General features: G+C 40.3%; 1 protein-coding gene across 3 annotated transcripts in view; it reads left to right on the top strand.

Annotated features, from left to right (window-relative positions):
• pard3bb (par-3 family cell polarity regulator beta b) overlaps positions 1-13,333 on the top strand; it is a 335,104-nt gene extending 321,771 nt beyond the window's left edge. For all 3 annotated transcript variants that reach the window (XM_084421753.1, XM_084421752.1, XM_084421754.1), the window contains 2 exons: positions 2,655-2,731; positions 12,192-13,333. In XM_084421753.1, coding sequence (XP_084277879.1) covers positions 2,655-2,731; positions 12,192-12,546 — 432 coding nt within the window. In that variant the 3' untranslated portion in view covers positions 12,547-13,333. The remainder of the gene's footprint in view (positions 1-2,654; positions 2,732-12,191) is intronic.
• Positions 13,334-26,280: the final 12,947 nt, after the last annotated feature.

Here is a 26,280-nt window from a genome sequence, read left to right as displayed (position 1 = left end):
TCAGCATGGATTGGCAGCTTCTGTCAGAGTTGAAAGCACAGATGGTGAGAGGGCAGAGTGTGGACACAGTTAGCAACATGGTGTGAATGTGAGGGCACAGCCAAATAATGAAGCAAATCACTGCCATCATTACAGTAGAACAGATCCGGTCAGATATCGATGCCTGTCGGGGGAAGGATCCTTAAAATGTTTCTATATCAAATATTGAACTTTAAACACCAAGGTCTGTATTTCCACTGTGTCAAATAGTGATATCTGCTCCATTCGGAGATAAGTTCTCCTCTTTAACCCTCCAGGGACATGATGGTAATCTTCACCATCATCAGCATTCAAAGACGCCCACTTCGGTTACTCATGGAGTTCATTGCCTGCGTGAAGGAGAGGCAAAGATAGAGCGAGTCTGTTTGAAACTGAGAACATTTCCTCTTTCATTCAGAAGCACTTCCATTCTGACCCCTCAATCAACTATCCTTTTTTTTCCCCAGGTAATGTGTGCCTGTCCTTTCATCATATATATTGAAGCCCTGAAGACATTTCAGTTTTTCCGAGGCCGAGAGAAAAAATGTCGCTAATATGCAGGCAGGAGGGCAGCCGTTATGAGGACAGTGGAGAGAGAGGTGGTGGCACGGCGAGCTGTGTATTTAAAATCAGCTCATTGAGACAGATGACACAATTTCACACATATTGCCCTCGGAAAAGCAGCCAGTTTTCCATAATGGCCCCAACCTTCATCTGTCAGGCCCTGCTAAATCTACTGGAATAATTTCCTCATGGATTATATGACAGTATTTATAATTTATTAAGTTGCCTATATGTGTCAGGGTACAATTCTCACAGTCCCTATCCTCTGTCATCTTTCTGCTTTTTCGGGTGAAGAGGGAAAAGAAGATTGCGAGACAAATGGGGGGGAAGTCTCGCTGAAATGAAGATGCTGCTTCTAAATGTTTTATACAGGCTCTAAGCGGCATGATTGCAAACGATGCGAGCAAATCCCGTTGAAAGCGTCGGTCTTTAGAGGAAGGAAACAGGAGATACTCCTAAATCTGCATGCTGAATGAGGAGCCGGTCTTTTAAGAGATTGCTCATCTTGCTAATGTAATGCGCACAGTTAATCTGGCTCTTCCTTGAGCTTGAGTCAGGCTTAGTCCAGGAGGGTTGGAGGAGTGCTAGACTTCATCCTGTTTTCAGAAACACAATCTGGGATCTGGCTTTTTACCCCCTCCCCAAGACTCCCAGTACTAAATCCCCCAATAAGCAGCCTTTGTGAGCAACTCACACTGCCTTTCATGGCTTGATTATAGGGCACAGCAGGTATTTCAGGGGGAAGGTGACTCTGTGATGAATGCAGAGAGAGTGACAGGGCCAGCGCTGGTCTAGAATGTGGCTTTGAATGAGTCGCTCGCATGATAATTCATGCTTTACACTTAACTCTTCAGTAATGTGACATGATAGATTTTGGTGTCTGCCTAGGTGGAGTAGATGTCTTAGCACCAAGTTTGGAAATTAACCTTGGATCATGGCAAAAATGCCAGAGGTATTTTGAACGTGGTGGACAAAATTGCCCACATATATATTCAGTATTTTTTATCAGTTCAGTTAGGATCAAACATTTGACATGTTTTATTGCATGGTGTTATATCTGTCTAATTATTGGTTTAGTGCTTCTTCGGGCACAATAGTAACCTTAAACACATAAATAAGATATTGTATTAAATAATAATTCAACCATTACATTTAGTTTGTTTAATTTACATTAATTTGATGATTGTATGTGTAAATATACCGTATTTCTGATTGTAAGTACCTTAAGATAGCATGATTAATCACAGAAAATTTTACATTATTTTGAACAGTATCTTTACAGATTTTCAGTTAAATTAATCGTTTTATTTAACAAGGATGGTTTAAATTGAGTGACAGTAAAGACAAATAATGTTACAAAATGATACAAAATAATCTTTGTCAAAGAAGCAACTGTGTTAACTATTAATAATAATAATAAATGTTTCTTGAGAAGCAAATCAACATTAAAATGATTTCTGAAGGACCATGTGACACTGAAGACTGGAGTAATGATGCTGAAAATTCAGCTTTGCTATCACAGGGATAAATATAAAATATATTATAATAAAATAAAATACATTAAATAAATGAAATCAAAAACATTCATTTTAAATTGTAATTATATTTCACAATATTGCTGTTTTTACGGTATTGTTTATTAAATAAATGCAACCTTGGTGTGGATAAGAGACTACTTTCAAAAACAAAAATATAATTTCCTCATGTAAATATATGTATTTAAGTTATAGAATTTAAAATGTAGATCAAGAGTAGCGCAATGTTCAATGCAACATGTTTAAATCATGGTCAACTATATAAAAGGCATTCCGGTGTTGTGATATTTTGAGCATTATTTATATTATAGCTACTTTTGTGTTTGATATTGATTTGATTATGTCAGTAGTAGCCAAAATTGCTCACATTGAAACATTATGCACAACATGCTTTGTGTATATACTGTTATACTGTTGACACCGCCACACCCCCCATGTGTATACCGCAGTAGCTGTATTGCAGTCTAATATAATATGATGTGTCATGTAAACATCCTCGTCTCTTTTTCACTCTGCTCTCTTCTTGGCCTTTACCAGATGCCAGTGAGAAACCCTGACCCCAGACTGACACCACGATATGAGGATGCCGAGCGACAGTACGCTTCCCTGCCTAGGTAAGAACATCAAGTCATTAATCCCGCATCCTTTGTGACAAATCGGGGAGAGATGGAAAGCTAGAAAAGTAGAAGGCGAGAAGGAAGAGAGGGGGGAGAGCAGGTAGTCATCTGTCTCTCTCATGCAGAGCTGAATAATCCTCTTTAATGCGTATAATTAAATCTGGAGTGTCTGCCTTCTGAGGCCCTCCTATCCTGGGAATTCACCTGATCCTCTCCGGGGGGACGGCCATGCGGTCGCAGCTCTGTAACCTGATCACAGAGCACATTTCAGGAGCCGTCTAAAGTTACGGCTGCCTCTTTCTATCTGTCTTTTTCTCCTCCGTTGTTTCTATCGGTCTCAATCACATCTTTCCGTGTTTGCTGAGCCCGACCGACCGCGGCGGCCAGCGCAAACAAACAGGCAAGCGCACAGGCGTGAATGTTGGCTTGTAAAGTCCACAGCCTGTTTGCCCTCTCTGGTCTGTTTAAACAGCGCTGGTGTTAGTGTGAGGGTTACGGTTTATGAGTTTGGCACATGTAAGTGTGGATCTGTCATCACATGATTGTAGGAGACTATAAACGGATAACTGATAACAAATGAGACACATTAAGAAATCTAAAACTTGCAAGTGATGAACTTTTAAAAGTGTTGGCGAGGCACTTTAATTGCACTCATTGAATTGAAATAAAATGCTAAAACACTTATAAAGTATTTATCATTTTCCCTGCAGCATCATTACATGGGTGAACTAAGATTTCACTCCTTCAAAATGGCTTATCGCAACAGATTTTAGTATCAACCACCCCGGGGTCTACTTTCAAAGCCATTTCCTTTCTAAATAACGCTCCTCACCTCTGTTAGTCTCTAGATCCATTAGGGTATTATGTGTTTTTTGTGCTGACGCAAAAAAGGGGCCAAACCTGGCCCAAAAACGCCTGTGGCAGACCCTCGCTTTCATTATTGCACCATCACGAACTCTGTGTCTGGCCCACGCCGAGGTCACTGGTTTTTGCAGTCAGCTGAAGGTTGGCCTGGTCGCGAGAGTGTGCAGCTCCTCCGTGTGTGTCTAATTATAACCATTAGTACATTGATACACCCACTAATTACCCAGTGTGCTCAGCTCGAGATCAGCCAATCAGAAGGTCCATTCACCACCTGCCTCTAGATTATTGGATTAACTGGGCAAGTCAAAGTTGTGTTTCATTGTGTTAGGGCTTTCATTGGACCGTTTTAGTGATAATTGGGTGATGAATGCACAGATGGTGGCCCATCTCGATGAACTCTGGTCAAGAGGTAAATTTTTTGAGCTGTTCTTTAGTGGACAAATCAATCACAATCAGTCTTTTTTATTTCAAGCATACAATGAAAAAGTGTACAGTATGTACAACATAAGACAATAATCAAAAGAACACTGATGATCAAACAAATACATTTTTCCTCATCCTATCTTTCACTTTAAGACTAACCAATTCCTTTCTTACAAAACGAAGAAACACCCTGCTAAATCTCCCCCTAGTCCCACACTCTGGCTTTTCTGATGGTGGCGAAACGCAAGTAACTTTGTGGGCGGGTCTTTGTGGGCTGTTGCTATTATACCGGCGGGATAAATGACTCTTGCGCCCGACCGCAAATCTAAAATGGGTTGGTCTGAAGTAGCTTCATTATTCATAGGTGTGGTTTGGGCGTAACATGAAATAAACCAATCAGAGCATCATCTCACATTCCCTTTAAGAGCAGGCGCGCTTGTTCCATGGCGGATTGCTATTATAACGGCGGATTTGCCAGGCGCACGCCAGGAGCGGTTCACAGCCGAGGAGACCGACGTTCTCATCAGGGCCGTAAAAGACAGAGAAGTGACATTGTATGGGGATGGGAGAAACCCACCCAAATTAGCTTCGGTTAAACAGGCGTATCAAAATGTGGGTAAATGTGTAAGCTAGATTTATGCCTATTTTTTCACATCTTCATGGACACAACAATGATTTCCCTCGTGTGTTAATATTTTTCCTTGTAATGTATGGTTTTCTAAAAATGAGAACTCCTGCGTCTGTGTGTAGATGAGATAAGCCAAGTGCATGCGCGTTGTGCACACGCTACATTGATTATGGCCAAGCATGCGCCCTTAAAATAGCATATGAATAACAACGCGCTACTTTAGACAAGGTTTTTCCTGGTCAGTGGCGGAATTGTTTTCTAAACCTGCAAAATAGCACCAGGGAACGTTTGCGCCGGAACACGCCTCCTCTTTGCGCTGAGCCGCCCCCCGGGAGTGCAAGTTAATTTCCTAATTTACCGACGTGCGTCTGTGGAGGGAAAAGTCCGCTGTGCGCGGGTGCAAAATAGGAATGATACATGCGTCGGTGTACGAAGTCAGTTGCGCTGGGTGCAAGATAGGGCCCCATATCTTTATGTACACAATAATAATCTTTTACATTGTAATCCTTTTTTTTTATATATTTGGCATGTTTGTGTGCTGCTGTGCGTCCCTGTGTGTTTAATAAGCAGAGTGTATGTGCGTTGTGGACCCGCCTATAGGCGCACATTACTAACGCGCTCTTTAAATAAAATAAAAAAATCTTGCGCCATTGACTTTAGACCAGGTTTCAGTTGGTCAATGGCGCAGTCTATAGCCTCAAAATAGCAACGCGCCAACAATGCGCCAAAACACACACCTCGTTTTCAGACCAGCATGCCCATGGGCGCACAAATGGGCGCAAATGCATTTGCTATTTAAACAACGTGGCGCAGGACGTGAAAATGATAACCGCGTCAGACTGAAATTAGCAAAAAACACTTGTGTTGCGCTTGCCGCTGCATTGCGCTGAGTGTAAGATAGGGCCCTTAGTGTGTTTGTGGTCTAAATGAGTGCAAAATTGGCTGTTGTCAAACCTTAGGAAAGCTTAAAAGACTCTGTTGAAGCAGTTTGTACAAATGACAGTAAATCGTTCTCGTTTCTTTTATATTAGGCAGCGAGCTGTCAGTTTCAATGCTGCAAATGCCAGAAAAGAGCTCATGATGAGGGAAGAAGGTTACATTTGATGAGCGCTCTGAAAATAATGCCATATTTTCATTGTTCTGCCTGTTCAATGTTGCCCTGGCAACCAACACCCACCATCTGTGCTAGGCTGGACCTCCTCAACCTTTCGTCCGATTTCTCACTTTTTCCCCCTGCCTTTTCTTTCCTTCTCTAGTCTCCTTCTGAAATTCATGAAATTTTCATCCTCCTGCGGGGCACGTCAGGTTTGTAAATTGTCGTTGGCATCAAAAAGACATGATGGCTGATTGCTGTTCGGAGTCTCCCGCAGGTGAGCACATAGGTGTCCGATAAGCTGCAAACCGCAAGCTTCTGCCCAGACCGTGTCCCGTCCAATAGCAGGACAAGCACGCAAAGCGTGACTTCAACAGAGCGAACCTCATTTAGCACCGTTCAACCCCGGCGTCCATTACCACACTGGGCAGGTAGCAGATGGAGAATATTAGGCTAATGATTAAATGAAGCTGGCGGAAATTTTTTTATGGTTTCACTTGCTACGGCAAATGCGCTCAATCATTACTCATTCAGCGCTCAGAATTTGCTTTGAGGTTTTGGAATAGCTGGGCATTTGGCACGGTTTCAGGGAGGTATTATTCATGCTTGGGCATTCTCAGCCTGAGATGCAGGATCTGCAAAATCCACGGATCTATTTCAGACTTCACGAGAATGAGACCACTTAACCGCCTGACTCATCTTTGAAGACATGTAAGACCCGTCATACACCTTTCATACAGTTCTCCCACATACACACAGACGCCTATTCATTTCACACTCTCAAGGCTGAGTGTTGTAAAAGAGTAAGAGTAAAAGAGTTGCTCATTTTCACTTCCCTTTTGTCAAAGCCATCTGTGATGTGAATCTTCAGTTACTGCAGATATTAAAGCAGTCGATTTAAGGTTGAAATTCAATTAGATGTGGCAAAATAATCAGTTTTAAAGCCTAATATCATTCCTAATTTGTATAATTACATTCTAGGCCGTACAATAACATTTCTGATGGATAGACACCTATCTTGTTAACCAAGTTTGTTATGAGAGCTGAATGTTGTGTTCGGTTTCTCCACTCCTAATGTAAGGCTAGAATTCTAACCAAATAATCCTTCGAGGACTTGTCCTCTCCGTGGGAGCCAACCCGGTGTTATATGACGGCCAGGGGTCAGTAAGGCCGCGTGTTTGTGTATGTGTCTGTGTGTGCGAGGGTAAGGTGCGTGATTCCCGAGGGCAGCTGAATAAACAGCATGACCTTCAGATGGTCCAGTGTTACTTCTGCAGCCAGGTGCACTATAGGAGCTCTGATGTAATCTCCATAACATGGCTCTTATTTTACGGCAGATAGCTAGGATACTCTGGTTTGAATGTTTACATGTGTCAAAAAATGATTGTCAGCTACAAACTCCTCAAGCGAGGAGCTTTACAGGCAGCAGAACATGACAGTCCTCAGTGAAAATGCCAAAAAACGAGATAACAGACGTTCACTAGACAACATTCACCAATCAGACACTCGAGTTGATGTTCCAGGATGAAGGTTTGAGGAGCGAGCAGCTGGCACCTTCTGTTTATTTTCCTCTTTTCTCTTTGGTGATGGACGACGGAATCGTTTATCATTCATTATTTCTCACTTTACCTATATTGCTCTTTTGTTTTGGCTTCTCTGTCATTAAAGAGTCATTCAGTTGGTAATGAAATCTCATTTTAGGAGGGAAACTTTGTTACCTCAAGTTTCATAAGTGCTTAATGTGGTTAGGAAGCCCAGATGAAGACAGCAGTCTCTTACTCGCTTTGGAATTTGGCTGATATGAAGAGCCTGAGACAGTGAAGATGTCTCCGTGTATAACACGCTGGCTTATGGCTGTCATCACCATTTGAAAGTAATGGTAAAACAGTCCCAGAATATAATTTTGCCTGCTTCTGCTCACTGCATGATGGAGAACTAGCGGCAGATTTTTAATATACCTTTCATTGTTCATTCGGTAAAGGAGGATCATTTAGTTTTTTAGCTATTTACGTTGCAGGAGTTTCCCAGGGGACTAATTTAGTCTGCACAGTTTATATCCATGTGGCTATCAAAAGAGAATCATGCCGTAATCATTCTGAATGGTTTTGTAAAGCTCAAAATGTTTGAGGTACTGTATGTGGTAGTTTTTTTTTTTTTTTTTTTTTTTTTTGAGCTTATTCGGGGTTGAATTTTTTTTTTGGAAGGTTGATAGGTGACAGGAGTACAACATTACAATAAAAACAGGGTTACATGTTTCTACAGGCACATTTTGACCATGAAATAAAATACAGTACAAGACAAAATACAAAGTGGTTATCTACTCATTTTGAGACCTTACTGTAATATGTGTCCAGAACTCTTCCCAAGGAGACAACTCCTCCCGATGCAGATTTTTAAATAAATAGATTAAATATATATATATGTATATATATTATTCAGTTAATTCTGTATATTTTATTTGGCAGCTGACCCATCGCCGTGACACAGTATGTCTTATTGAATAGCCTGTACTGTCCCTCACAGCTTCATTTTCATGTAAGTCATTAAATATGCCGTCTACCCTGACTAAGGTCCATGTTGCTCAAAACAGCTGCTCCCAGCTGTTGTGCCCGCAAAACCATTTAAATAACTGCACATCAAGAATGTCTTATAATTCCCAACCAAGCTCCAAAGGCTATTGCACAGAGTCTTTAAACCAGGAGGGAAATGTGTCCCAGTGGGCCACATACCACTGTAGCACATTTAGTACGAAAAAATCTGGATTTCACGGACTGTATACTAAATTTACTGCCATGACATACTTAGAAAATAATGGGTTTAATGTTTCTAAACTTCTTAACTTGTTTACTGATCCTTAGACTACATGCTTTTTCCAAATAACTTGATGCCTCTTCCTGTTTTCCCAGCTTTCTCTTTTTTTTAAAGGTGAGGCATGAGGGGTCAGAATTAAAGAAGGGGGGGGGGGGGGGGGGGGGGGGGGGGGGGCAATTGCAATTGCAATTTTAGCCTGTTCCACTATAGGTCTTGACCTTCTTGATAGATTCGATAGAATATTAACTCAATTCTATAGAATATTAACTAATTTAACCAGAAATTTCACCAGAAACCTGTTTGATTTATTTGTATTTTATAGTAGATTTAATGTTTATTTCTACCAAATATTTTAACTCTTATTTTTTATCATTTTCACGAAGGTTTCATGGCCCCCAGAATATTTAGTTGTATGAATATCCGAATAAGCATTATATCAAAAGAAAGAACATACCCTCTGCTTTTAAACTTAACAAACATGCATTCCTTTTTTATCAACACTTGTGGGTAAGTTTCATAAAAAAGCAACATTTTGAAAAGCTTAGTTTTTGTCCTACTACGTCTGGATGGGATTCAGAACGATAATCAAAACACAGATGGAGTAGATCAAGTCCATCAACCCCCCCAAAGCTGCACAGTCCTATAGCTCATCCTGGGTCGACATTTCATTCATTATGCAGTTTTGATTTATATGCTGTTTAATGTTGATGATCGTGTTATTTTATGCATATGCTTACATATGATATCGCTTGTTTCTGCTTCTTCTTCGCCTGTGTTTTGATCAGGAGATTCAGTACTCTTTCAGAAGATGCCTAATAGCACCCCCTACCGTATAACAGTGAAAACACAAAAAGCCGGAAATTCGGCACAAATGCATTCGCTATTTAAACAACATGGTGCATGACGTGAAAATGATAACTGCGCTGGGGTGAAACTAGCAAAAAAACGCTGGGTGTATGATAGGGCCCATATTCTATAGAATATTAACTAATTGGAATTTTACCAGAAATGTCCCACATTTTTAACACAAACCTTGTTTATTTTATTTTATATTTTTTTATTTTATTATAGATGTTTATTTAATGTAAATTTTTAGGAAGAAAATGGATTTACAATATTATGTCTCAAAAGTTGGGAAAAATTGGATTACAACAGGGTTTCAAAAATGGGAAAACCTATAGAAAATAAAACAGCTATTTTGAGGTTAACATTCAGTATTTTCTGAAGTTCAAGGACCTCCATACACTGACCATTAAAAAGGCCCTATTTTGTACCCTGCTCATGGAAAGTGAAATGGACAGTGCCACTGGTTTCCCCAGCTGTTGCTCGTATTCACATTGGAACATTTTTCACCCCACTAGGCCTCTTGTGTCCTTCCGTCCCTATAGCCTCATCAAAACTGTGGGCTATGTGTTTTGTATTAGCTTGTTGGATGACTATAGGTTTGAGAACATGAAAGAATAATTGTTAATGTTCTGGATTTGAGGTGAGCTGGCAGAACCAGGTGGAGGCAGCCACCGCATGCGGTAAAGCTGATAATCTCCAGCAGTAATGATGATTTTGGCCTTCACTGGCCTCCAATTTGCAAACACACACATACACACACTGCTTATCTGAGACTGTTGAGGCTGTGACGTCACAGCCAATGATATGCGAATGTTTGACTGAGAGGGTCAGGAGGGAGTGCGTGCATCCAGACGCCCAGTTGTCCCGCTGGATGGGTGGTCACAGCTTTGGAGAGATTAAGAGGATGCTGATGATTTTTGGAATGCCTGTTTTCTTGCCCTCCAGGTCTTCAGGAAACCCTCCCTTAGTGGGAAGCCAGACCACAGTGAAAGAGTGCGCTTTCCATCAAGGGCATTCAGACTGATGTTTTCCACATTCAGTGGGAGTAAAGCAATACGTGTGAAACACATAACATAGGGCTGTCTTGCACTAAAAGTAGCTAATTGATACTGCAGAGAGCCGTCAGGCGGGAAGCTTGTTCACGGACACGTCGTACACGTAAATAAGTTAATGGGGATGGTCTGGAAAGTAGAACACAACGATCCAGGCTCCTTAAGACATTTGGCATGCCGAGGCAGTCATTGATACTAGCCTGAGGTATGACGAGAATGGGAAGGAGGGGAAAGAAGACAGCTGATTCGGCACTACAGCAAAACCAGATGATCGTACTGATCGTTACATATACCTATGGGTTACCATATATAAAACTAAAATATATACACTACCATTCAAAAGTTTGGGGTCAGTTAAATTATAAGTGGGTTAAAAGTGACAGGAAACGAATAACTCTTTTAAACTTTATAATCATCAAAGAGAGTGTGGAAGACAGCTGATTCGACAGTCAAGCGCGAGCGGGCGATCCTACTGCCCTCTGCCTGATTTTGTCTTCGTTCTTGTTCTCATCGGCCTCAATCTGGCCGTTTTTCAGCCGAGGTGTAATGTAACTGCCAGCTAAAGCCTCTGGAACTCTGTGTTCAGGGCACAGCAGCGCAAGAGCCGGAAAAATGCGAATTGTGCTATGAAAGGTGAACCCTTGCTGAATTATGGCGCAGTGTCTCGCCTTACAGCGGAGAATATACCCTAATCAGCCAGTGTGAGGAAACCAGAGATGGCAGACTGTCTACTGTCTCCAGGGACCCTGACCGCATGTCAGTCCCTGTCCCAGACTTTGTATGTGCTTGAGACGTGTTAAAATGTTTATGTTGCAGGCCCTTGGTATGTCACGCTTGCCTCAGCACATGTAACACAGGATCATGATACTGGGACTCACTCTCTCCCTCCCTCCCTCCCTCCGTCCCTTCTCACTCTCCACAAAATGCCACTGGTCGGATTAGGGGTTACTGTATTATCTGTTCAACCTCAGGCACCTTATCCCTGCAGCATTTTAGCGTACAACCTGCAGATCCAACTCTTTAAGCTCCTAGTTATTGGCTACATTGCTCAACACGCAAAAGCGCGTTGTAAATAGAAACCTTTGATGCTTTCCAGAGCGCAAACACAGATACGCACTGGATCATTTGCCAAATCACCAATATGCTATTACTAGGGGAAAAAAAATATCCTAGACCAGCAGTTATGATCAGCTTTCCCTCTAAAAGTGATCAGAAGCAGTAGCAGGTAGTGTTTTGAGTGAGCAACTCCAGTCGTCCAGGGGAAGACTCAGCCTTACACACGCTCTGCCAATGATTATTTTCCTCCGTTGTTCTTTTTGTTGGATTTTGTTGTTTTCATGAAAATTTTGGCTAACAATAAATCACGTTTATCTAATCTTGATTGTCAAATTATTTGTATCCCCATGTATTGTAAAATGATGTAAAGAGTAGGTATTAAGGTCCACCCTGTTTGACCTAGGTCCACTCATTTAAGGATTTCTGGCCTCATCACTGATAGGTAGCATTCTAACTAAAAGAGAAACTCAAGTGACTAATTCGAAGCACTCTTCATAGGTTCCTTCATAGGTAACGATCACTCACTTGCTTAATGCAAACAGTGTTCGTTATGTGGTCAATGATCCAGGCTCCTGAAGAGCTTGAAACAGCGAAAATCATGTTTGATCATGGGAAAGTCATGCTTACACTGACCATCTCCTTCCAGATCCTAACTTTATTTCCTTTAACTTTCCTGTCTTGCAGAAGAGCACCAGTCGAACCTATTGAGTATCCAGTGCAGCCATGGGCCGGACACAGGGACCCCTCGCACTACCCAAACCAACAGTCAGGCTACCACCCCAGCTACCTTCCCAGGGATAACTACCCTCACCCGGTGGACCCTCGGCAGAACGACTCAGGGTTCTATCACCCTCCTCCGCAGCAGAGAGGCCCCCTCCGGCAGGATGTGCCCCCTTCTCCCACCATACCCCTCCGAGGCCCTCGCTTCGAGACCATGAACCGCGGGGGCTACCGCAACAGCAGCCCAGAGCGCTACGCATACGGAGAGGCACGACACTCAGACCCGAGACAGAAGAATCCAATGACGGCAGCTGTTTAACCTCACCATTTGTTTTTTACCTTGTGTACGATGTTTCTAGAGCAAGCCCACCGTTTTGGACAGGTGTTTACGTGTTTTTTACTAACAATTTTTCTGAGTAATATCCGTCTTAATAGCCAAAGCTACATATTAGCATTGATTCACATGTAGCTCAGTCCCACTCAGACGGTCCCTCCATATGTTTTTGTGTTTGTAGGCTAAATGTTGGCCTTAAAATGATCGTCTAGATCCAGTTATAAACACATTCCAGCACCATTTTTTATTGGCACATTATTGTACAATCTTTACAATGGTAATTTGAAACTGTGGTATATTTATACTAATGTTTGTCTGCTTGCACGTTTAAGGATGAAAGGGCGTTATTTTAGAGCACTCCATATACTCTATTTGAATTTAGTTTTCTATTACGGAAGGATATTAAGCCACTGTATGAGATGCAAAACAACGTGTCACTATGAACTGCAGCTTAGAATATTAACTTTTTTACACAGATTTGATCATGCATAACAGAAAGTACAACTATTTCATTCTATTTCATTCTATTTTAGTAAGTCTGGAATATTATGTGAAAAATACCACAGTACATCGTAGCACTCATGATAATTGTCCTGAATGTGAAGTCATATAAACAGAGGAAGATGAAGAAAAAGAGGTTGTTTTTCAGGAAAAGGAAAGGAGAGTCAAAAGAACCTCTGACACAGAGGAAGGATGAGAACCGCACGTCTTCCTGGGCTTTCAGCGTTCCCACCTGAATCCACACCTATGAATGGGCTGCCTGCCTTTTTATCCCACAAAAATGGGGTTTGGTTTAAGATTCTTTACTTTTTTGATAGTATTTCATGTTTAATGATTTCACATGTATTTTTGGTACAAAAAAAAACTCTCTCTGCATTCAGAGTTCAGGCAACATAATAAATAAAAGTATTATTGAATGCGATAATCATGTGAACCTTCTATGTAACTTTTTACAAAACAGAATGATCTGTGCACCTAGTATCACTTTATACATTAATACTATGTACAAAATGTTGTCGTTTATATAACACATTTTCAATAAATATGCATTTGAAACAATTAGTCACCATAGTTGTCATTTTAAAACTTTGAAACTTACCTCTAGCTGCATATCTGAGGAGGAGAATCACTGAACTAGACGAATAGTCCTCCAGTATGCTTCAATTTTATCTCCCAGCCCCCTGATAAAAATTATACCTGCATGTGTGATAATAGATGGCTGCAAATTAACACAGCAGTAATTATCAATTAAGATGAAGAGGTGATATGCATCTGTGATTACGGTCCAATTTTTAAATTTGAGATGAAATTCAGGCTATTGGAGAATGAAGAGTTTTGTGTGATAATTACAAAGGCTGCACACCACATTATCTACTCGGGATTAATTAGAGCTCTGTGCAGAAGAGGAATGAGAGTGAGAGAAAGAGACATTAGTGTATGTATCGGCATTTGCTGAATGAAGTCATATCAGACCACTAGCGGCATCAAATGACATTACTAAACATAAATGTTTTTTAAGCAAGTTTCACAACCACAATCCCTTTTCCAACCCCAATTCACGCCATTGGCTGAGCAATAAATTGTCAACGCAAGGTCAATGAAACAACCAAGAAGTACCGAAAGCACTACAGTATGTTCAGTTGTCGAGAAAATCAACATACACGACTTATTGCATTAAAATGGAAAGATGAAAGTATTTAAAGGAAAAATTGGACACCTTGACTTTTAAAAGTCTCACTATTGGTTATGGACACATTCACCTTAAGATTTTAGAGCCAAGTGGAAAATACAACTGAAAAATTATTTGTATTCTTTATAAGTTGTTGGTTAAAAACATTGTCTAAAATGCTTTGGCAAAAATGTGAAATAAAATTAAATAAACATTGTCATTGTCTTCTCGTCCTCAAGTTGTTCAGATTTGTAGCACATAAAAAGAGTTTTCAGATTATTAATCAGATTATTATTTTTACAACATTACGGCAGTTAAAAGAAAGGAAGATGTTCCTCTGCTCTGCAGCTGTATTGGAATCCCTAATGCAGCAATAATAATAAAGTACGGTATACAAAAATATACATGTTTATACTCAAAAATGACAATGTACATAACAACCTTGAACCCACCCTCCCTTCAAAATCAGATCTATATCTATAACAAATCTGTAACATCGTTATAGCTGTGGTGTGGACTATTCTTTAATATTGAGAACTATTTTTATATCTTGATCATTATAGTTAGCCTTAATGGGCCTTATGCGCCTTCACTTGCTATCGGAATCATCGTAAATTCTAGTTTCCTAGTTAAAAAATTGGACATGAATGCCCTCTCACGTCACAATTTGAATGCAATGTTCTCATGATCACAAGTAATCATCTCGATAGCACGTGAAGGCAGCATTAACTCGTGCATGGTGTGTGTTGTCTGAGCGAGCAGGGTGTGCGGAGGTATGGAAATAGGCTACATATGTTGACACATTATTGATTGAACATTGTATGGTCAGACTACACCTTCCACAGAAGATAAATTTTGACCACTTACCTAAGTGATTGCTATCAGGACATCCACATACACTCACCTAAAGGATTATTAGGAACACCATACTAATACTTTGTTTGACCCCCTTTCGCCTTCAGAACTGCCTTAATTCTACGTGGCATTGATTCAACAAGGTGCTGAAAGCATTCTTTAGAAATGTTGGCCCATATTGATAGGATAGCATCTTGCAGTTGATGGAGATTTGTGGGATGCACATCCAGGGCACGAAGCTCCCGTTCCACCACATCCCAAAGATGCTCTATTGGGTTGAGATCTGGTGACTGTGGGGGCCATTTTAGTACAGTGAACTCATTGTCATGTTCAAGAAACCAATTTGAAATGATTCGAGCTTTGTGACATGGTGCATTATCCTGCTGGAAGTAGCCATCAGAGGATGGGTACATGGTGGTCATAAAGGGATGGACATGGTCAGAAACAATGCTCAGGTAGGCCGTGGCATTTAAACAACGCCCAGTTGGCACTAAGGGGCCTAAAGTGTGCCAAGAAAACATCCCCCACACCATTACACCACCACCACCAGCCTGCACAGTGGTAACAAGGCATGATGGATCCATGTTCTCATTCTGTTTACGCCAAATTCTGACTCTATCATCTGAATGTCTCAACAGAAATCGAGACTCATCAGACCAGGCAACATTTTTCCAGTCTTCAACTGTCCAATTTTGGTGAGCTCGTGCAAATTGTAGCCTCTTTTTCCTATTTGTAGTGGAGATGAGTGGTACCCGGTGGGGTCTTCTGCTGTTGTAGCCCATCCGCCTCAAGGTTGTGCGTGTTGTGGCTTCACAAATGCTTTGCTGCATACCTCGGTTGTAACGAGTGGTTATTTCAGTCAAAGTTGCTCTTCTATCAGCTTGAATCAGTCGGCCCATTCTCCTCTGACCTCTAGCATCAACCAGGCTTTTTCGCCCACAGGACTGCCGCATACTGGATGTTTTTCCCTTTTCACACCATTCTTTGTAAACCCTAGAAATGGTTGTGCGTGAAAATCCCAGTAACTGAGCAGATTGTGAAATACTCAGACCGGCCCGTCTGGAACCAACAACCATGCCACGCTCAAAATTGCTTAAATCACCTTTCTTTCCCATTCTGACATTCAGTTTGGAGTTCAGGAGATTGTCTTGACCAGGACCACACCCCTAAATGCATTGAAGCAGCTGCCATGTGATTGGTTGATTAGATAATTGCATTAATGAGAAATTGAACAGGTGTTCCTAATAATCCTTGATGTGAGTGTATGTGAAGAGACTTTCAACCAGCATAACGAAAATGCGTCAATTTCTGCTACAGTGCTACGTCGCCTCTTAAGCTCACGTTTGTTCCCTCCCGATGAGGACATGCATGGACTAGAAGAAACTTATTGTGCAAGTTTCAATTTGGATATCAAATAAAACATTTCCAAAAAAAGTTCCACAAGGAAACCCATAAAAAGCCAGACATGCCATGTCCTGAGAAGCAACACGGACATGGAGTTTATGTTTGGTTTAATACTTTTAGCTGCAGTGGATACAAGCGCAAGAAAGAGTGCAAACAGAGAGAACTCTTCTGATTGGCTGTGCGTTGTGATTGATTGTGTTGTCACACCGTATTTCGCTCTCACTAATTTGTGTGCTTTCTTTGCTACTGTTGATGATTTACAAGCTAATGATATTATATTTATAATTCCTGTTTTTATGTCCCTGTCAACTTTTTTTATGGGAAAATAATTTCCCATATCGTTCGTTCAAGGTTTGTCTGTAGTTTGCGATGAGTTTTCGTTATTCTTGTGTGTGGATGGCTCATTTATCTCAGAGGCAGAAAGTAGGCCTACGCCACGCCGCCATAATTGCCTAGACGTTGGTCTCTCCCAGAATCCATTTGGGATGTGTAATTATGAAAATTATTATTAGGCAAAGTTTTAATTAGCATTTGAGTCCGCCGTAATTATACATTTCCATTTAGTGTGGCTGCACGCGCTGTCACGGCTGACAGGAGAGAAAGAGAGAGAGTCCGAGGTGCTTGTTTTGGTGATGAAGAAGCGTCTCCCATACTGTAGATATGCTGAATGACTCTGACACACTGCGATCAAATTATTGTGCTGTCATTCGTGCCACACGTTCAGAGGCTTACGGGTCATTTCTTTAACACGAGTCATTAATTTGATACTAATTTAATTTGATAAAGCAAAAAAAGGTGATTAGGCTCACGCGTAATGTTAGAGACGTTAGACTGAAGCTTTGTTTTTATTAAGTTCTGTTCGTCTTTCTTCCTCCCTCTCACAATCTGTCTTTCCTTCTAATTCAATATCAGAAAGTCTCTGGTTTGAAGTATTTGCAACCCAAGCAGTTCTTTGGTTTGAAGATTTTATCTTCTGAGACAGTGGAAATTTTGTTGAGAACTGTTACAATGTGCCTGTGGAAATGTACTTTATATTGGAAGCAAGCGTCTGAATGTTTTCTTCTTTTTGTCTGTGTGTGAATGCATGCTGGGAATCTGATTTATGACAGTTGTGACAGACAGTCTGGAGTTGTTTCCTCTCGTCCCTCTGTTCGAGCTTTACAGCTTAACGGCAGCATAAAAACCCTCATTTTAACTTTTCCACGGCTCTGAGCTGAAATGTTCAGTGTCGCCAGCGGTGCTTTTGTATTGTAGTTACTGGTGCTCAAAACCTTACATTTGTCTTTTGTGAGATTTCAGTAAATACAAACGCTTTCAAAAGCCCAAGTCACATTGACTTGACACAGATTATTGAGTACAGCAACAAAACAGCCTGACAAAATAACAGATTATGTGCATAAGGAATTATTTTGAATCAGTTCAACTTGTTCAGAGGTATTCACTTATCTTTGGGTGCAACCTCCTGCTTCTTCCATTTTCTCACAGAATAGGTGTTTTTTGTGCTTATCATGGTCTCGGATACAAAAATAATGTAAAATATTTATAATTCTATTCACTTCAGTGAACGAATGAATTGAGACCACAAGAAGCTCCGAGTCTGATTTTCAGACCCATATTGAATATGTCACCACAGTTAGATAGAAAATTGTATGGTGTTAATGGCATATGGATTTGACAAAATAACTATATTTTGAATATCACACATCTGTTGTATGCGGGAGCTATTTTGGTTTCAGCCTGTGTGATGTTGTTGAACTCATGAAAAGGTGAAATGTTGAAAGGATTTTAAAGATAAAGATTGACTTGAATATTTCCTGATTATTATTATTAATTTACAAATATCTCATGGTGTTGACAGAATATCATTCATAAATAAATGTATTTTTCCTTGTGTCGGGACATAGTAATGTTTCTTTAAGATAAAAAGAAAAAAGTAATGCATGTAAATTATATATATAATATATATGAGATAAAATAAAGAGAAAATCAAAAGAAATCACACATTTGTATTAAGAATATTCCAATTGAATATCAAGCCTTATTTTAAAAAAGAATGGAAAGACAAATGGAAAGACAAAATTGTGGGACTTGTTTTGTCTAAACGTCAACCATTGTTTCTCTTTCTTGATGCACATTTCTCCTTCATTTCCTCTGGAATTAGACGCTAGAAGTCCTGGAGATACGGAGAACACACGGTCGCGCCGCTGGCCCGATAGCAAGCCGATGCCTGCGCTGTAAGGCTCACAGGAGTGTAAACCAGTGCTGACGACAGTATCACTGATACCACAGCCTTGAAAATGTATTCTCCATGAAGGTCATAGGCAGAGTATTAAGATGCCTGGCTCAGCCTTATTAAAGCACAGTTGCATCTGGCCGGTATAAATTCCATTTCCTGTCCTCGTATCAGTCTAATGGTGCTTGCAAACACCGGAGCAGCTGTTTCCCTTCTGGCTGAGGTTCCCTGCCGTACCCACTCTTGACCTAGACATATTGTGCAGGGTGCAGAGGAATGGCCAGAGAGCAAGAACGAATTAGAGCTTGGGAAAGAGAGCGAGATTTCTGGCATAGTTTCATTTCCCTCTCTATTAGGCCTTTCAGGAATACAATATTCCCTTTGTCTCTTGAGGTTGGCCCACATTCCTAGAGTAGCTGAAGGCTGTTGTGCTTTTTACTTCCTGTGGTCAGGCTAGCTGCCAAGGGTCTTATGATACAGGTTCGCCCAAAGAGTCCCGAGGGTCATGGCCGGCGTTGAGTAAAACCTAAGACAGTATTTGACCAACAACAAGCTGATTTAGATAGTGAGTGAGTAGACAGTCATTTGAAATGGTCTTTAACGCAGAAGAAGAAACTAGTATGACTATGAATGTGGCATCTTATTTTGGAGTGCATGACTTTCGGCATCTAAACCGAGCAAGCTTTCATCACGTCTCGCACTTTCATCAAGGCTGATGTTATTTGTGAGGGAATTTGCGAGCTGATTGCAAAAGAGTCACAGAGGCAAGTTGCCTCATTCACTCAAAATGCAAAGAAACAGGAACAAATTGACCTGTATTCAGAAATCAAGTCTGATCTCATCTAGTTTGTTCTCGGCTGATTCATTCACTCAGTCACTCTCTTTCCTTGATTGTTAAGAATGGTAATCCCTCCTTTTTCCTGTTTTTGTGTTTTGAGAGGTGTTCCTGTTCTTTGCTCTTCACAAAATGACTAAGATAAGCCCACAATCTCCCTTGTACATTTTTAAATGTGGAAGTGATGGCTTCCTCAATTAATTAAGGACGCAATGTGCCGGAAACAGTCAGTGTAACCTCAGCCAATTAATTTAATTAATTTGATTACCAGTTTGATGTATTTCCCTATTGGAAATCTTCGCTGCGTTGGCTCAAGAATTGTCACTGGAGAAACGGATGTTTTGGCCAAATCACATCATTTTCTTTCAACCAAAGATTTGGAGACTATTTTGCATGCTTTTTTTTTCTACACAATTGGACTATTCAATGCCTTATATTTAGGCATAAGTGAATCCTTGTTTGCATGCCTTCAGAGTATGTGCAAAATGCTGCAGCAAGACTTTTAATTAATACCAGGAAAAGGGAACATATATAACACCTGTAATGGTATCTCTTCATTTGCTCTCTATAAAATATATTATTGTTTGTTTTAAAGCACTGCATGATCAGGCTCCAAGGCATACAAAAGAGTTGTTAAACCCCTACCAATCTCATGACGGACGATTTGATTGTTGTTGTGGTGTATGATGTTATTTTATGTCTTTAATTATTGCTACAGTTTTATGCTATTTTATGTACAGCACTTTGGTCCTAAGGCCTGTTCACACCAAGGATAATAACTATTACAAAAACTATAAAGTTCTCATAATCGTTCTAATTCCACAGCTGTAATGATAATGACACAGAAAAATGACATTGTTGGAATTACTTTCAGAATTATTTTTTCCAGTTGATGATCGATCGATCGATCAATCGATAAAAACATTGACATCCAATCAACCGACATTAGAGCTCGAGCATTTAGGGTACGTTTACACGACAAAGATATGCTTAAAACGGTGAAGTGTTTTCCCTTGAGTTTTCCTCGTACAGACGACACCATTGTCAAAACGATCCCCATTCACACGGATCCGCGAAAACGACTAAAAGCCCTGTATTCTGCTGCCAGACCATTAGATGGCGATGAAACACTATAGGCTGAACGCGTAATACACATGTGCATGACGTCATCATCTTTAGAGATTCGTGTTTTTGTTGTTTAAAAGAGAGACCGTTTTCAAAAACTTGCACTTTGAAACCCATTTTCAAAACTTTGAGTTTTCAGGCACCCAAAACGTCATTGTTGTGTAAACGAATGACCAAAACGCATAAAAAGCGTTATGTTTTTAGTTGAAAACGATGTTGTGTAAACAGCCCCTTAGAGGAGGCCTTTTACTTAGTTTCTGTTTCATTGTGTTTTTGGTTCTGTCAGGTTTGCCCCATCGTTTGACCTAGTTTGTCTGATTAGTCATTATGTTCACCTGTTGTCTGTTAATCATCTCATTAGTTCCCTTTGTTTGTATTGTGCATAAATACCCTGAGTTCTCCCTTCTCCTCTGTTTGTCCTCATTTAAAGTAGTGTGGTTGTGTCATTCTCCGAGTTTATCAATAAATCCTGTTCCCTTTCATTCGGCTTCGTCGTGTGCTTATTACAACCAATTCAAAATTTTTTTTTTAAATGGATGTCAATAGAGGCTTCACTAAACTGAATAAACCGCTTTTGTGAGAAAACAGCTTATCATTTAATGAATCGACAGCCAGTCGGCTAATCTTCAACATGTTTGCTTTTAAACTGTGTTTTGGTTTGATCTATTTTTAGAGTTTACTCCCCAAAAAATGCTGTAATGATAAGACCATCTTTGGCGATAGCCTTTGGTTTAGATTTACAGTGTACAGTTTTGTGTAAGATTCAGTCCCCTGTAGAGTCCAGTTTGAAATACCTGATCTAAGGCTTGTTGTGTTATAGCTATATCTTTCTCTCTAAAAGCAAAGCATTTCCGGGTTTTCTTTATATTAGCACTCTTTTATTTGTTGCACTATGTTAGCAGTTAACACTAGCTTACTTCACTACAATGTAAAAAATATATAGTTTGAAGTTGTAAATAAAACAGTTTTTTTGGAGTAAGTTTTACAAAAAAATGCTATTTCAGATTTTATACTTTCTACTGTTTAATTCAATGGGCCCTATCTTACACCCGGCGCAATGCAGCGCCAAGCGCGACGCAAGTGTCTTTTACTAGTTTCAGCCCGACACAGTTATCATTTTCACGTCCTGCGCCATGTTTAAATAGCAAATGCACCGCTGGTCTGAAAATGAGGTGTGTTCGGCGCGTTCATTGTTGGCGCGTTGCTATTGTGAGGCAACTGAAATAGACTGCCCCATTGACCAAGAAAAACATGGTCTAAAGTCAATGGCGCAATATTGTTTTTGTTAAAAAAACGCGTTAGTAATGTGCGCCTATAAGCTGGTCCACACTCTGCTTATTAAATACACAGGGATGCATGTACAGCAGCACACAAACATGCCAAATATTAAAAATAAAAGGATTGCAATGTAAAAGATTAATATTGTGTACACAAAGATATGGTGGAATCCGGCTTGTCCTGTAGATGGTCTGTTCACGCACTTTAACCTGTTCTTTCCGCTTGCAGATTCCGTCATGTAAATAGCAACCTGCCACAGCGCGAGCGCAACTGGCTTTTAAAGGGAAAGGGGAAATGAGACTCTGGTTTGTTTATTTCATGTTACGCCCAAAACACACCTATTACTCATTAAGAGAATAGGGACAACCCTTTTAGATCATGCGCCTGCCGCGCCGACCATTTTTCCCGTCGTTAAGCAAAAGTGGATTCGGACACGCCCTAAGGGAACTTGCTTTAGAAATGCGCTTAGATCGTTAAAATAGGGCCCTAGATGTTATAACCACATATAACCACATATAAGATTAGATGTTTTTATGTGCTTTTCTAATAGAAAGCAAAAAGAAAAAGTAACAATTCGGGTTCATAATGAAGAAATAGAGGAGGTAGATGAGCTAGGTAAGGATTACCCTCAAATGTTTTAAGCTTATTAGACTCATTACAACCAATACAACCATTTTTCACGTTGTTAAACTAGCAAAAGTGGATTCGGACACGCCCTAAGTGCACTTGCGCCCTGCGCTTTAGACCATGCGCTTAGATCGTTAAAATAGGGCCCAATGTGTTATTTGCCGTGAAAAATGTACTAGCTAATTATGTGTAAATAAAATTCTTCAACACCAATTTTATTTTCTGTGTATCATAGCAAGTTAAACAAAATAAATGTTTAAATGCATATATTATAAGTTAATAAATATATTATAAGTAATATGCTTTGGTATTTTGAGCTATACAAGCAAATGGATGGTGTCAAAAGCACTACAGTTTAAAAAAAGTTTGGATCATTTAAGTATCTGCCTCTTAAAACCAGGAAATCCTGAACAGGACAAAGATTTTTATCTGTGTATTTGGGCTGATTGGACATTATTGCCATGATCACAGCACTCTTCTCTGCTCCATTCTGCATCACGCATGTCACGGTGCAACTAGAGCAACGCTTCGCCAACTGGAGCCTACATCTAATTGCTTTGTTTTTGCACCCAGTTACTGCTGTCTAGGGAGCATTCTGTCTGCGTACTCCTGTACTTGAATCTCACAATTACTGTCAAAAAGGCATTCATTTCCAGAGAGTAAATTTCATTAAAAAAAAAAAAAAAAAAAAAAAAAAAACCCTTGGAATTTCTTCAGCTGCCAGTGACGGTGTAAATAGTCTGCGTCGACATGTGCTAGTATTTAAATGGTTTTGCATTAGGGAAGTTGAAGTCTAATCCAAAACCACTGAAGTGTCCAAGCGGAGTGATTTGAAAAGGCAAAGCCATTTAGATCTGCTCCTCACTGATACAGAGCTCTTGAGCAACCCTCAGAGAACTCGCAATTTACGCCACTGGAAGATCGCTTACGTTCTTCACACAGCTATTTGGGTGAGAAAATGCAGAAAAGGGATTTTCCACCACATAATTTACAGCCTAGATTACCAACATGTGTTGTTTTGTGGTGCCTCATGATAACGGAATAAATACATATTTAAATAAAAAATAGGCAAAATAAAAGGGTAAATTCCTTCCACTGGTTTGGCTCAGTTCAAACCGCAGAGAGAACAGGAGATGGAGTCATTGTGGTAACGGGTTGACGAGTTTCCGTGCGGGAGCCAGACGGCGCAAGGCTCTGTCGTTCTCACGCACTCTCCGCATTAATCCGCTCTGTTGGAGAGTCTTATCCTGCTTGTTAACAGGGTGTAAATTCAAATCCTCTCTGGTTAAAATGCGTACAGATGCACTTCCTGAGCTGGGTTTGGGGGTTTTCTAGCAGGGTGTCCTTAGAAATATCATTGACGGCAATTGCCATCTTGTTATAAACAGTTGCTATGGTAACCTCCTACACAGCATTGTGGGTCAGATCTCTCTGGCCCGATTGGTGGCTGAGAGGGCCAGGAATATTGGCCTTCTCCGGTCCTCTTCTCAAATAGTGTGGTGAGCGCATGTTGGAACATGGTGTGGAAAACAGGAATACAAAATAGTTGGGAGTATGAATGCAATTTTAGTGTGTCTGAAGTGTCGGACTAGCAGAGAACACCAAGACAGAGTGTTTGTGCAGCAAAGTATAATTCGTTCCTGCTTACATAAATGCTCAACTGGTTCAAAATCTGAAAAATGTTTATATCCTGGCATATTGAAACGCATTCTTTTCTGCGAAACCAAACAGACAGATCGTTATTGTATTCTGATATCCATTTGCAATCCATGCCAGTGAAATAAAGCTAAAAATAGGTTGCAGACACAAATATTTCAGAAATTAGTGTCACTCGGTTTCATAACAGCACTGGTGGAATTTGGTTGTAATGGGCATTCAACAGGTCTAGTCCATTTAGCTGAGTGTGTTTTAGAGCTCATCTCTCAAAAACCCCTTTCAAAGAGATTAATATACATGTTTGGAGAAGGAAAATGGCCGTTTTAAACAATTAGACAGTTGAAGTGAAACACTGTGCGATGTGGGACTGCTCCATCTTGTTGTTGACTCAGAGAGAGATAAGTGGTGAGAACACGCAGAACCGTGTCCGAGCGAATGTAAACAACATGACACCTAGCACTGCAGCGCTTAGACTCACTGGCGTTCTTTTCTCTCTGGCTCGCTCTCTTTCATACTTACGCCACCCGTCTCTCCTGCTGTTAACGTGCATGTTTCAGTTAGCAGGTCTGAGTTGGATGCGTTGCAGCACAGTTTATCCTGGATCCCTGGAGAGGGCCCATATGTCGCTGTGCTGCAACTCGCAGGGAAGTTTGCTGAACTTGAGTGTACACGTTTGTGATCCTGTTTTTTTCTGAAAGTTCTTGCAGATTATTCAGAAAAAAATCTGCTGTATTGAAGCTCACAGGATGGATAGGAATCCCTGTTCTGAAAGTCCAGTCTCAAATTAAATTTATTTCATATCTCAGTTGATTCTCCTAGACCAGGGGTTCCCAATCCTGCTCCTGGAAAACTTCCTTCCTGCAAAATTCAGCTTCAACCCCATGATCAAACACAACTGAACCAGCTAATTTAGATCTTCATGAGCAAAGCCACTGGAAGGCAAGCCTGCAACCTTTAGCCCCCCCAAAAAAAGCATAATGGCTAAAGCTAACATAATGGCTTTGTCGGTACGCAGGGAAGGAGACCAGAGGCCCTTTTTTTATGGATATCAATGGAGAAAAGGCCTCACTAAGCTGAATAAACTGCTTTTGTGAGGAAATAGCTTATCATTTAATGAATCGACAGCTGGTTCGCTAATCTTCAACATGTTTTACACTAAACAATACTTTCGTTGGGAACTGTATGTAGATTTTACCTTGATAAAAATGTTTTTTTAAAGGGCAACTATTATGCCCCTTTTCACAAGATGTAAAATATGTGTCTGATGTCCACAGAGTGTGTATGTGAAGTTTTAGCTCAAAATTAATAATAATAATCCCAAATGCCATAATAGAATATTGCAGGAAGTTGTCAGGGGTGACAAAGCAGAGATCTCAGAGGCCCGTGAGGTCAAAGGCACCTGCCAATGCCCCTTTAGGAGATCGAGCTTGGTAATGTAACAAACAGAGCCCACAGTCCTCCATAAGTGTCAGGGAGAAGGAGTCTGGTTTCGTTACATCATTAACCTTACAGTAAAATCTTATCGTTGAGTCAGGTTTTGGAACTAAAATACAGGGTAAGCTCCATGGGCTTTGACTGGGAAAGGCCAAACCATGTTGTAACAAATATCCAACTTCTTTTTTCATAAATTCATGCTTCATTGGGTTGAGCCGATATGGATGTTGCTGAAATGGCATACACTTGGGGGCTCGTCCGGGATAATAATAATGATAATGCTTTTTAATGAATGAAGGTCCACAAAATATAAAGATTTTAATAAATAAATGTATACTTTCTATGGCTTCCAGATTTCAACAATTAAATTACAATTACATTTTTAGTGACTACATCACTGCTATGTATGCCCAATAAAGCTGTTTTTTTAAATATGGCAGTGATGCCATTTGGCTTTTTATCCAATATTTTTAGAGCCCGATTATACAACATTTCAAGTTTTTTTTAATTAGGGAATCACTTGTTTGAGTCCAAACTTTAATACAGTACGAAATGCGGGACAAAATCATTGCATGCATAAAAAGATGAGCTGCTTCAATTGAG

This window comes from Rutilus rutilus, assembly GCF_951802725.1.
Source record: "Rutilus rutilus genome assembly, chromosome: 10".
NCBI lineage: Eukaryota > Metazoa > Chordata > Actinopteri > Cypriniformes > Leuciscidae > Rutilus > Rutilus rutilus.
This window is presented reverse-complemented; position numbering and strand designations above follow the sequence as displayed.